The 13,530-nt window shown below is 45.6% G+C and overlaps 1 protein-coding gene across 2 annotated transcripts in view; it reads right to left on the reverse strand.

Moving 5' to 3' along the window:
- The window catches only part of LOC121269068 (echinoderm microtubule-associated protein-like 6), a 738,052-nt gene that overhangs the window by 15,687 nt on the left and 708,835 nt on the right, over positions 1-13,530 (reverse strand). For both annotated transcript variants that reach the window (XM_041173516.1, XM_041173508.1), the window contains 2 exons: positions 5,674-5,836; positions 537-640 (listed from right to left, as the gene is read on the reverse strand). In XM_041173516.1, the coding sequence (XP_041029450.1) occupies positions 537-640; positions 5,674-5,836 (267 nt within the window). The remainder of the gene's footprint in view (positions 1-536; positions 641-5,673; positions 5,837-13,530) is intronic.

A 13,530-nucleotide genomic window follows, 5' to 3' on the forward strand; every position in this document is an offset into this window, starting at 1 on the left:
CCAGAAATGGAATTAATCCACAATCATTAGAGTAGGGGATGAGTCAGTCATTAAAGTATTAGAAAGCACCACAAATATCTGAAGTTAAAAGCTTGTTAACAACAACAATTTGCATTTATATAACATCTTTACTGGAGGAAGATGTCCTAAGGCACTTTACACAGGCATAAGGAGAATTGAATGTTAAGCAAAAATGAAAAAGTAAGGAGTCCCCAAAAACATGTTCAAAGAGGTAATGTTCTAAGTAGAATCTAAAAAGAGATGAAGATGTGGAGGTGGATGGCTTTACTGAGGTAATTTCAGATTATTAGGCCTGTGGGGTTGGGTGCATGGCCACAAATATTGGCGTAAAAGGAGAGAGGATACAAACAGGTCAGGGGAGGGGAAAAGAGAGTTTGGGGAAGTGGGGCCTGTAGGATTGAAAAAGATTACAAAGGTAGAGAAGACTGAGGCCATAGAGGGATCTAAATGCAAAAATGTTAATTAACTTATTACATTGCAAGCCTATATAAATTATCTTAATAACTTTCACCAACCTTGTCCATGTAGCCCATGTGATCTTCTCAATCAACACCTGATCAGTTACTTGCTTGCCCGATGGAACCTCGTGTACCTGACGCTTGTAGGCACCTGTGGATACCTGCAAAGAGTAAAGAATTTACTGAAACTACATGTTTTTGTACTCTAAATAGAAACTGAAGTAATTTTTGATTGATTGAAGATTTAATTGATCAATAATGTGTGACCTTTATGCTTTGCACTGCATTCCCTTTTAATGGATGGGTATCAGGGTGTATATGAGCTAAGACATTCAACAGCATTCTGTGCATCGCTTTTGTATCATCAGAGTTCCATTAGGAAGGAGCAGTGCTATTTTAGGAAGGTATGTGGAATTTACATGGAAATAGGTTCAGAAGTACTTTGGGTGGAAAGGGAGAAAATATGATAAGAAACAGAGTATCTAGATGAATATGAACTAGGGAGAGGGAGATTCAGAAAGAGGGTGAATGGAAATGGTTTTTCTAAAAAAATTTTCATTTAGCTTGCATGACAAGGCAGTCACTAACAACTGAGTTACAAGAGGAAACACCCTAGTTTTAGTCCTCTAATTCCCTAGATTCTGGAAAGGTTCCAGCAGATTGAAACGCCACAAATGGTAACATCACTATTCAAGAAATGGGGGAGGCAGAAAGCAGAAAACTATATGCCAGTTAGTCGAACATCTGTCATTGGGAAAATGTAATAATTCTTTATTAAGGAGATACTAGCAGCACATTTAGAAAATCATAATATTGTTAGGCAGTCAACATGGTTTTGTGAAAGGGAGATCATGAGTGACAAATTTATTAGGGGTAGAATTTTATGTCCCGTGAGCGGGCGCATGCCAATCTGATCAGGTGTAAAACTTCGCAAGAAGATGTCAGGCAAGCATCCCGACTTGGCAGGCCCGCGTGCCCGCCAACAATTAAGATTAATGGCGCAATTGTCTCCGAATTTTCGTGGTCTGTCCAACCTTACGGTTGGCAGACAGGCGAATCGTCCAGGCAGACTTTGCATTTTTCATGAAACCTCAACCAAGGGCGGGGTGAGGTTTCTGTTATTAACTAAAATAAAAATAAAAATCTAAGGACAGCATTTTTATCATCTATATGCTCAGGTGCCTAATTGTGATGCTTGAACATTTTTCCTGATTTTCAAAACTTTATTTCATGGTTTTTGGGTCTGCAGCTCCCTGAGGCAGCTCTCTGCCTTCAGGGAGCTTTCTCTCAGTGCTCACTCACGCCTGAGGAAAAGTCATCGCCCACCAGGAGGAGCTTTTCAGTGGGGTGTTTCACACCGGCTGGCTGTTAATTGGCCAGCCAGCATGAAATCGCCGTCAGGGGCTGATCGTGGTCAGCAGTCCATTTCCTGACCGCTACCGGGCCAGGCGATTGTGCCCACCTGCCGAGCTGAAAAGTCAGGCCTAGAGTTCTTTGAGAATGTAACAAGCAGGGTGGACAAAGGAGAGCAGTGAAGGTAGTGTGTTTGGATTCCCAAAAGACATTCAGTAATGTGCCACATAAAAGGTTACTACACACGGTAAGAGCTCATGGTGTTGGGAGTAATATATTAGCTTGGATAGAGGTTTGGCTAACTAACAGGAAACAGGATAAATGGGTCATTTTCAGGTTGGTGACCTGTAACTAGTGGAGTGTTGACAGAGTTCAATGCTGGGGGCTCAACTATTTACGATCTTCATGACTTGGATGAAGGGACTGACTGTATTGTAGCTAAATTTGTTGATGATACGAAGGTAGTAAAGGAACTTGTGAGGAGGATACAAAGTGCTGGATTTTGGGCACCCCTCCCCCAACCACTGGCATATTTGAAGGCCGAGGGGCTTGTAAAATAAAACAGGTGGCCTGTCCACCGCCTGCCTGCCCACCCCCCCCACCTGTCTCCCACATTATCGTGGGAGGGGAAGGCATCAGGCAGCTGTCTTCCCTTGGGCCTCATTCCACCTCCGCCACTATATTTTGTGTGGCAGGTGAAGGCGAAGGCAAGGCGGGCAGACCAGCAGCTTTCACTGAGTGGGTTGCTGTTGGGCAGGACAAGGGGATACCTCTTTTGGAGAATCCCTTGTGTCCATTAGAGGTGCACCCCTCAGGATTGTACCTCTCCCTCCCCTTTAAGCCTTTATTCCCTGGCCTCTAAAACACGCCTCCCTCACCCTCTTCACCATGCCCACACCTATCCAAAATCCCCAGACTTAGCTGAAGTCTTGGACCAATGACACTTCTTCTTTGGGGACTGCTTGCAGTCCCAGCTGTGGCCACCACTCGATTCTGGCGCTGCTGGGACAGCAGAGCTGCCGGCCAATCAGATTGGCAGGCAGCTCCCTGGGGTGGAACTTCTTCCCAGATGGGCTCCCCCCAGCATAATATTGCAGTAGGGCAGCCACATTTAGGGTGGGGAGGCTGACCACAAAATCTTTCATCTGTGGTGGGTGAGTGGGGGTGGTCAGGAATACTTGCTTGTCAAGATGATATAATAATTCCCATAATGTTATTGGAATTTATTGCAAACCAGAGCAATAGTGGGATATGTGTGTGTGTGTGTGTGTGTGTCTTAGCTGAATTAGAGACAGCTGGTCTGAGTGCTTTGATGTCAGAAGGGAAGTTAGGTTTGAAAAGTTAATTAGGTAAACATGGGGAAGTTTTAGAATGTGAAGTGTAGAGGGAACATTTGCATTTTTAGACAAACTATTGCAGCTTTAGTTCAAAGGAGGGGGTGTAATGTATACCTAGCCAGCAGAAGTAGTAAGAAATAGTGTGTTTATTTATTTTTCCCAAAGATTACTGGTCGAATTGATAGATTTTTTATTAGTGGAGAGATAGGGGGCAGGGCCCACTCACCGACGTATAAAATGACACGGGTATACGTTGGGCGTGTGTCCCAACGTCATCCTGTGTCATTTAGATTCTCAGTTTGGCGGGCACGCGGTCAAATCGGCTGCGTGCCCGCCGAACTGCCAACGGCCTTTTTTTAGGCCATTAAAAAAACTAATTAAGATGATTAATGGACTTGCCTATCCAACCTTAAGGTTGGTGAGCAGGCTGGGAGCCCAGGTGGGCTTCGGAAAAAACATGAAGCCTCATCCACGGATGGGATGAGGATTTATGAGGGTATTTAAATTTTCATGAAATGTTTCAATAAAAGTTATGGACATGTCCCAAATCATGTGACAGTGTTTTCAATCGGAGCCCATCTCCCAGAGGCACACTTTGCCTCAGGGAGATCTGTGTGCTCTTTCACATGCACTCCTGGCTGAAGGAATCCCCACCACCAACCCCCCCCACCCCCGCCTGCACAGAGAGCGCACAGCACTTCCTGATGGATGTCACGCTGGGCGGGCCTTAACTGGCCCGTCCACATAAAATGGCGGCACTCCTCCCCCAATCCCTCCCCCCGACCAGGGGCGCCAATCGGAAGGCCGCCATCCTGCACCCGCTCCCGCACTTCCCCCCCAACAGGGGGAAAATGTTGCCCCATAGACATAGTGAAACAATGAGAATTTGCATTCAAAGATGAAAATATGTATAAAGGAGAGAAGGCGGTTTTTAAGGGAGGCAGTTTTAAGATCCAACAAGTGTGAAAAGCCTGCAGCCTGTATGGACCAAACTGTTGCCTCCAGGGACTGAAGTTAAGAGAACTCACTTTGAATCCGACTGTTTAGGGTATTGTTTACTTTGCCTGGGTCTTTTAAAATCTATGTGTCTTACTGTTGCCTTAATGAAAGTGTAACTGGGAGTTAAATTAGTTAGGGGATTTAGAAGTTATTATAGTAGTCATTTGTAGACATATGTATGTGCTTACAATCTTTTCTTTTATTAATAATGTTTAATTTAGTTTTATAAAAATCTCTTAAGGCTCGGTGGTCTTATTACTGAATTCAAAGCCCGCATCTTGAAACATACAAATTGAAAATTAGTTGTGACAGTTGTTTCACGTTTCCCTCTGGGATTTGAACAGCTCAGCATTTACCATCTGCTGTGTCATAACATCCCCCCTTCTTGCCCCTGTAAAATCCAGCGCAAAGAGTCTGCATAGGGATATAGATGGGTTAAGTGACTGAACAAAAATTTGCTAGATGGAATATAATATGGGAAAATGTGAGGTTGTACGCTTAGGCAGGAAGAAAAGAAAAGCAGAATATTATTTAAATGGAGACTGCAGAATGCAGCAGTACAGAGGGATCTGGGTGTTCTATGTGTACGTGGATCACAAAAAGTTAGCATATGGATACGGTAAATAATTAGAGAGGCAGATGGAATGTTGGCCTTTATTGCAAGGGGGTTGGAGTGTAAAAGCGAGGAAGTTTTGCTACAGCTGTACAGGACTGTACCTGGAGTACTGTGTACAGTTTTGGTCTCCTTACATTGGAAGCAGTTCGAAGAAGGTTCACTAGACTGATTCCTGTGATAAAGGGATTGTCTTATGAAGAGAAGTTGAGCAGGTTGGGCCTATGCTTTTTGGAGTTTAGAAGGATGAGAGGCGATCCCATTGAAACATCTAAGCATCTGAGGGGGCTTGGCAAGGTGGATGCTGAGAGGATGTTTCCTCTCATGGGGGAATCTCGAACTAGGGGGCACAGTTTAAAATAGGGGGTCCCCCATTTAAGATGGAGATAAGGAAGCATTTCTTCTCTCAGAGGGTTGATAGTCATTGGAATGCTCTTCTCCAGCAAGCAGTGGAGGCTGGGTCATTGAATATATTCAAGGTGGAGTTAGACAGATTTCTGATTGACAAGGGAGGCAGGGGTTATGGATGACAAGCAAAAAGTGGAGTTAAAGCCACAATCAGATCAGCCATGACCTTTATTGAATGGTGGAACAGGCTCAATGAGCCAAATGACCTATTTCTAAGCACATACAGTAGTTGGGATTTTCGGAACTGGTGGAAACATGACAGTTTCATTTCTGGTCCACAGCATACATCTCTCGCTTGTGGCAGAAAAATGAAAGAGAATATGCAGAAATATGCAAGCAGTTAGTCCCATAAATTTATAAGCAATCACTTGTATATGTTATTAATATTTTATATTTATCTGAAGTATTAGAATATTGAAAAATGATTAATAGCAGAGTTTTCACTCTTTAAGTAATATTTATTGTGATTAAAGAAACATCCTACCTGGATATGTTTGCTATCAGCTGAGAAGTCCATTTGAATAACAAAACTAGGAATGTCTTTGCAGTAACCAGTTCTGTTTAAAGTCAGACCTTGCGTCAGATCATAAAAATCAACAGTATTTTCTGCAGAACCCACAGCCAGGAACATGGAATTGGGGCTAAAGCTAAAACAAAACACATACATCAAAAATTAATTGTTTACAGCAACTTTTCTTAATGTATTTTTGTGTCTTTCTTATTGTTATTCAATATAGTACTCTATTTCCAAAGTTATTTTCTCAATTCCCAATTAGGTCCACTGTGCACCAATGACTTGAGAAGGTAAATGGATGTTATGTTTTCTGGTTCACATAAGTTAGAAAAGATCACAATTTAGATTCAAAATGTTGCAGCTTCATCAACTGCTCTCCAAGTGGACGATGGACTGGTACTTACTTGGCACATGACTGCAGTGCAGCAGTGAATGTAGCACCCTGAGATATCACAGAATTGTTGTGGCGCAGGAGGAGGCCATTTGACCCATCGTGTCTGCACCAGCTCTATGAATGAGCAACTTACCTAGTACCATTCCCCCACCTTCTCCCCATAACCCTAAATATTCTTCCTTTTCGGGTAACAGTTTAATTCCCTTTCAAATGCTTCAATTGAACCTGCCTCCAACACAGCCTCAGGCAGTGCATTCCAAACCCTAACCACTGGCTGCCTAAAAAAGTTTCTCCTCGTATCACTTTTGCTTCTTTTACTAATTACTTTAAATCTGTGCCCTCTTGTTCTTGATCCTTTCATGAGTGGGAACAGTTTTTCCCTACGTAGTCTGTCCAGACTCCTCATGATTTTGAATACCTCCATCAAATGCCCTCTCAACCTTCTATTCTCTAAGGTAAACAGTCCGACCTTCTCCAATCTATCTTCATAACTGAACTTCCTCATCCCTGGAACCATTCTCGTGAATCTTTTCTTCACCCTCTCTAATGCCTTCACATCCTCCCACATAACAATTAATTCCTAGCTCTTTACTGTTACGACTAGTCCCCGGGGGGGGTCTCCCAATTTGTTAACTTCCCAAATGGGACCCCAATTTTGTTATGCTCCCATATTCAACCCCCTTGGTTGGTCGCAACAAGGCTGATTTAAAAGGGATCCCTTGCCCCTTCGATACCTTTTCCCAGTCCAAATGTAGCTTTTTTTTAGAAGAACCCAATTTAATCAGGATTTCTTGAGTAAAAGAAAGAGTCAGGGTGGAATCGTCCCAGATTTTCACAAAGTGCAGTAGTGGACAGGAAAAAGGACATTTTACCTGCTGGCTGCAATGACAGCTTTTCACGCTGTATCGTCCCACTTCCGGCGTGTCCTGCCTCATTAATAATTAATTCCAGGGAAACACACCAGGTCGCTGGTGGGGTGGCCTCTGATTTGCACACTCCGCTGTCACCTCAGGCCTTCAGTAATCGGGCACCATATTTAAAGCGCACCCCTGCACAGAGCTAGCACTCTTCAAGGGATAGGAAGCAGCTGGGAACTGATGGCTGCCAAAGCCATCAGGAAGACCTGCAAGCAAGGTCACCAATCCAGCATGGGAGGCGTGGCAGCAGTGGTCAGCACCATCGCCCTACAAAAGAAGACAGCCATCCAGTGCAGAAAGAATGATCTCTGTTCTGCCAGGGTAAGTCACTCTTCTCATCTCACACACATACAAATCTATCACACATCCATAGGGATCTCACACCTCAAAGGACACCCACCACTACTCTCACATACAACCTCACATCTCCATGAGGCCCTCCTCATCTGGAGCTCATGCCCTCATTCTATCCATGGCTCTGCAACCACACAAACATTCCACGCAGTGCCATGTGTCCTGCTCACACTTTCTCCATCTGTATTCCTGCAGGAGAAGCTGGCTCACAACAGCAGGGAGAGGTCCCAGACTGGGGGTGGAGCGGCCCAGATTAGACCCCTCATTCACTTTGAGGAGCGTGCCATCAAACTGACCGGTGAGGATGTGGATCAGGCCTGCGGCAACCGTGGGATCGGCGGCGATCACACACGTAAGGAACTTGCACCAGAACATCCCTCTCTCAATGCAAATGTGAGTGCGCTCTCCTGCTTTTGACTCTGCTGCCATGCACTAATTTTCTCTATTTTGGTTCACGGGGAGCTCTGCCAAGTGACCAACACCCCCAGCCAGCCAGTCCCTCAGCTCCATCCAGGTCCTCACCTCCAGTGAAGAGGACACCTTTTCCATTGAAGAGCTGGAAATAAGCAGCCTGGAAAACCTGTCACAGCGCTTAACTACACCCGCCCCCCAGCACAGAGACACACACCTTGGTGGGACCTAGATCTAGAGCAGGCTCGAGTTCACAATCTGGTGGTCACGTGTCCGCAGGAGAAGGAGGCAGGTTTAGCCGAGCCACCCGGGACTTGGAGGACTGCTGGGCAAGAGGCATCTGTGAGGTCCAAGTCAGATGACAAGCCTTTGGATTTGGCCTTCTAACACATCATTTAGAGTCAGCAGAAGGCGAGGGAACATCACGCAGAGCTGTTGGAAGCCCTCAACAGAGTGACATGTGAGTTGGAGGAGTGCATCCACCTGCTCTCTGATGAAGTGTTGCCCACATGTGTACATATGGAGATCTCATCGGAAGGATGGTGGATGCCATGCTGACCCTGGTGCAGCAGAACACAGAGATGTGTGCAGACCTGCATTGTGATAGCCATGGGTGAGTTCCCACAGTGGCAACGAGAGGGGGAAATGGGGCACCTCGATATCCCTCAAGGACTCAGGCCGGGGCTCTCCGGCACCCGAAGGGAGGAGGAGTGGCAGCTGGACATCTCAGTCATCCACTCAGGAATCTCAGAGGCTGTCTGCTGCCTCCGAGTCCCCCTTGCCTGTGAACCCCTCAACCTCATCCTCTGTCACTGCAAAGGGAGCAGCTGGCCCACAGGAGGACAGCCAAAGCAAGCTGGGGCCCTTAAGGCCTCGGCTCTCTGGGGGACCCGTGCTGAAGTCACCGGAGGCAACAGGGCCAATAATTGCACAGGCTGTCTCTACGCCTGCTGTGGATGTCAGGGGAGCACCTAGAAGAAGTGGTAGGCCTAGAAAAGTTAAGAATTTCTGATAACAAATGGTTGCATGGGTAATCACATTTTGTCACTTCATAATCTGAAAATATATTCACATTCACTGAGTCATGTGTAATAGTGTCTTTCAACTTCAATTACAGGCTTCACAAGTCCTCCCCCTGCATCCCCAACCCCAGTAGAACTTCAGCTGCATGTAGCTGGACCATGAGTGATTCTGGAGGGAGAAAATGTGTGTGGCAGGGCCTTTTGGAGCCTCGTGCAAGCACTCTCCCATGCATTTGAAGCCTTCCTCCATCATGCTCATCTCAACGTCCTGAGCATTTTCAATGCTGCCTGCTACTCACTTTCAGTTGTCCATCTGAGCTGATCTGCATCTCCACCCACCCACTGATCACACTCCCATACAGCACCTAAGCCCGTCCTACACAAGGCTCCTCTCACTTTCAATTTCAGAAGCATAGTTGTTGTAAGGTTCTGTGTTCGGCTCCCCTGTACTTTCCCCTCCCCAAGTCACCCATGTCCTTTCCCCCATCACATGTTGACCCCCCAGCATCACCTTCCAACTCCTTGTCATCTACCAACAAGAAACCTTTCCTTTCTAGGATGTCCAGGTGATCATGCACATTCTCTATCATCCCACGAATGCCACTCCCAACCACACTGACCTTCCCGACATTCGCCTTCCCACCTCCAGGGTCCACGTCTGCCTCCGAGTCCCCACTGACCACCCTCGCTGTCCCTTCTACCGGTTTGATTGCACCCTCACCCTCCTACCCTAATAGCTCAATTTGCCCTCATACTCACCATTCCCTCCTACCACACCAAGGCTCAGTTCATTCCCTAGGAGGCAGTAATGGACTCTACAGACCCCTCCCTTGCACCTTCACCTGGTCATCCCCCCATCACTCCTTCTTCCACCTTTACTCCCTCCTCCATCCTTAGTTCTTCCTCTTCCCTTATTCCATCCTCCACCTTTACTACCTCCTCCGCCCCATACTCCTTCCTCCCCCTGGACTCCTTCCCTTCTCTGAACTCCTTCCTCCCCCTGGACACCTTTTCCCCACCGCACTCCTGTCCCCTTCAAACTCCTTCCTCCCCCCACCGAACTGATTCCCCCTCTCTGAACTCCTTGCCCCCCGAACTCCTTCCCTTACACCTACCTCCCCAGTTTCCACATTCTCCCTTGCTGCAACCCCAGCCCCCATACTCCCTCCTTCCCTGCCACCCTCATCCCCCTGACACCTTCATTCCTCCTCCCAACCTCATACCCCCTGCCACCTTTGTTCCCCCGCTCCCAGTATACTTACCTCTTCCAGTCAAACTTAGATCTTCTTCTCTACCCCCCCACCCACCAGAACACTTTCCTCTCCCACCCCACCCCCCATGATAATCATCTGTAGCAGCCCATGGCCAAGATCCTGATGTCCTGAAGCAGACCCCAGACATCAATAGAGACCTCCCACCTTCCGTGAGCTGCTTCATGGTGGAGCCATGTCCATCAGAATCCAACCAGCATGCGAAGCATGTGTTCCTCCAGGGTCCAGTAGCTATAGAGCTCCAGCATCTTCTGCTCCTTGGATGTCCAGCATGTGAGCAAGGCCCTGACAGTAAGTCCCAACTTCTGCACGTTATCCTTGTCAAGACATGTTCTGCACCAGTACGTTTCCCTGCCGACATGGCTAGTAAATTTGATGTGGGGGATGATTCTAGCAAGCAGGGCTTATAAGGATATGCAGATATATTAAAATCACATTCCCAACATGTGGCAGCGGGAAACACAGCTTGTCATTGATGGGCAGAGAGGATGACTGCAAACTGGTTTCACGATGGTATGAACCAATTTTTGACCTTTGTGCCATATTGTCTGCTCATGCCCACCATGATGCCCATTCCAATGGGGATGGAAAATTCCGGCCTAAGTTTATTAGTTACTAAAGACCAATGAAAAATAATAAAAATGCAACACACATACACACAGTTCAGTAATGAGAAGTTAAGAATCCAAATTTAAGTTTAAAATGATATTCAAATCAGTCTTTGGCTTGTCCATGAGGGGTACATAGCAAAATGTTGCAGCCATTAACTTAGGTGATTCCAGTAGGGCTGACTTTGACAGTTTGCAGTTGGTTTGGAGACACTCGGTTTTGCAGGATATCTGAAGAAGCTATCCTATTTCCTTTTTGATTGTGGCCTCTGCTGAGCCTTGCCTCCAGCAACAGAGAGAGAGAGAAAGAAAGAGAGAGACTTCACCTACAACTGCAGGGGTGACTAGCTGGTGGTCTTCTCGCTATCACACACATACACAGCCCACCAGCACACACTACGCTGCTCTGTAGCTAGCTTTTTAACCCATTTTCCCCCTGTGTATTTCTGTAAGGGAAAAAAAAGCATGTCTTGCACCCAGAGTTCTTTAATCTCTGACCATTTTATATATTGAGTTATAAATCAACAGGAGATGGATTTTAGATGACTGCTGAGACATGGTAATCAGTCTTTGTCTCTGCAACCACAGAAGATTAAAGTTCAGTCATTTGCATCTTTCCTATCTCCCTTTCAAGTGTCTTTGCTTAAAGAAGGCCATGACACCTTTTCAGGTGCGACATTCCATGTTGTCTCAGGACAGGTCTGTCAGCATAATCCGCATAGGAATTTTCCAGAAAATGATCACTTTATATTTTCAGCCATCCTTTGCTCAGCGTCCTTGCTTATATTTCTTTAAAATCACACAAGTCTTCCTTAGAAGTTCAAAATGCCTGTAAGTAATTTGTGGCTGTAAGTGGCTTCTCATGACATTACAAATAATATAACAATATAACGACCCTCTTTCTTTAAAAAAATATGTAATACCTCTATATCAATATAAATGTTCCAATCATAAAACAATGTATGACCTGTTCCAATCATACAAAGATGTATGACTTTTTAAACTAAAAAAGATTAACAATTTACTTTTATAAATAAATTAAATGCCTTAAGAGTCCTTTGTAGCTTGTTTTCTCGTCTCAAAATATTATTCATAGTATTACTTCGATGGTATATTGCAGTTCCTCCATCTTGTAGATTTGGCATTCATTGCTCTTAATGGTATGTTGGCATGCTACACAGTCGATTTGTGTGTTGGTCTTGGCGTTGTAGCAGTCGTGTTTGACATTGTTAATATTGTGTCATTTGCTGGTAATGTTGTTCTTGTTGCCCTACTTGTTGGTGATGCTGTTGATGTTGTCTCCCTGGCTTGAGAAGCTGCTGGTATTATTGGTGATATTTTCTGCTTTTCCAGCTCAGTGCAGGTCGAATATGGACCCTGTTCATTCTCATTTGCATACTGGTTTCAGCAATGTTTGACCTTGGACCCTCAGCTTTACCAACAACTTTTGCTGGGTTCCAAGTTTTCATGATTGGATCCTGTCAATGTACAGTTTGTCCTTTAATAGCTCAGGCAGGGACTTGTCATGTTTATTGAAGGGTTGACCTCCTTCTACCTGTGCATCAATGAGTTGTTATCTTAATTCCTCCTGCTCACTTGGAGGGAGTATCTTGCTTGGTAGAGTTGCCTTATACTTTCTTCCATTCAACAGTTCTGCGGGTGATTTCATGTCAGCCCTGAGAGGTGTAGGTTGGAGTGACGATAAAGCAAGGTTTGGGTCTTCCTTTGAGTCTTGCAGTTGTGGGGATTCCTCTGACCATTGAAAAAACGGTCTCTACATGCAATGTATGCCAGAAGCACAGAAGTACACAGCAGAAAGAGGCATTTTGTGATGGTTCCTTTGACTGCCTGGACATGTCATTCTATAAATCTGTGTTCCCTTGGGTAATGTGGACATAAGGTGATAATGTTGAACCCATATTGTTCAGCGAACCCCATAAATTCTCTGGAGATGAATTGGTTCCATTGTCATATTATTCTTTCAGCAATCCCTTTCTCAGTAAACAGAACTTGTACTGCTGAGGTAATTGTACTTTTCAAATCATTCAACTTTCAGATAAATGGGAATTTTGAGTAGTAATCTGCAAATATGAGATACGTATCTTGATTGTGTGTGAATAAATTGGCTCTCTCAGTATACTTTGTTCTGGGTGGTACCTCAGTAGCTATCATCTCTTTCTGCTTGCATTTCTGTATTTCTGGCGTACATTGCATGTAGACACCATTCTTTGGATGTCTTTGTTGATGCCGATCTAGTACAGAGCTGAACCGCCTCTGAGCTTACACTCCTCCATTCCTGCATCATTCTGGGTCTGCTTGTGGGCTCCCAAGGTTAGTCTGTTGCTGTTAAACACTCAGTGCCTGATCGAGGAACCTGGCATCGGTAAGCTGGAGAAGCCTTGTGACAATCATCCTCAGTCCTTCCTTCTGATCCCCTGTTCCCCCTAGCCAGCCCCCACCACCCTCACCGCAATGTCCATCTCACCCTCACTTACCTGTGGCTTGAGTCCCCCACTGATCCTGGGCCTCTGGTGGGTTCATTGCCAGTAGCTATCACCCTGTGGCACTGATGGCAATGACAAGCTGCCAGCCTCTGATTGGGATGTTTGACCCTGGGCTGCGTGATTCCAGGGAAAGCCTGCTGCTGGCGCTTAAGTGTCTAACTGGCACTTAATAGGCAGGCCTTCCCCAAAGGAGGCAATGCAGGGCTAGTGCCAACTCACCAGCTGGCAGGCAAGACGCCACTCACTTGGATTAAATTCCACCCCACTTTCCAACTATTTATTTTTCTCTGTCATGTGTTGAAGTTCCTAGGCTCTTCTCAGTACCCTTCCACAACTATTTGGCTAG

The sequence above is a fragment of the Carcharodon carcharias genome, chromosome 2 (assembly GCF_017639515.1).
Source record: "Carcharodon carcharias isolate sCarCar2 chromosome 2, sCarCar2.pri, whole genome shotgun sequence".
NCBI lineage: Eukaryota > Metazoa > Chordata > Chondrichthyes > Lamniformes > Lamnidae > Carcharodon > Carcharodon carcharias.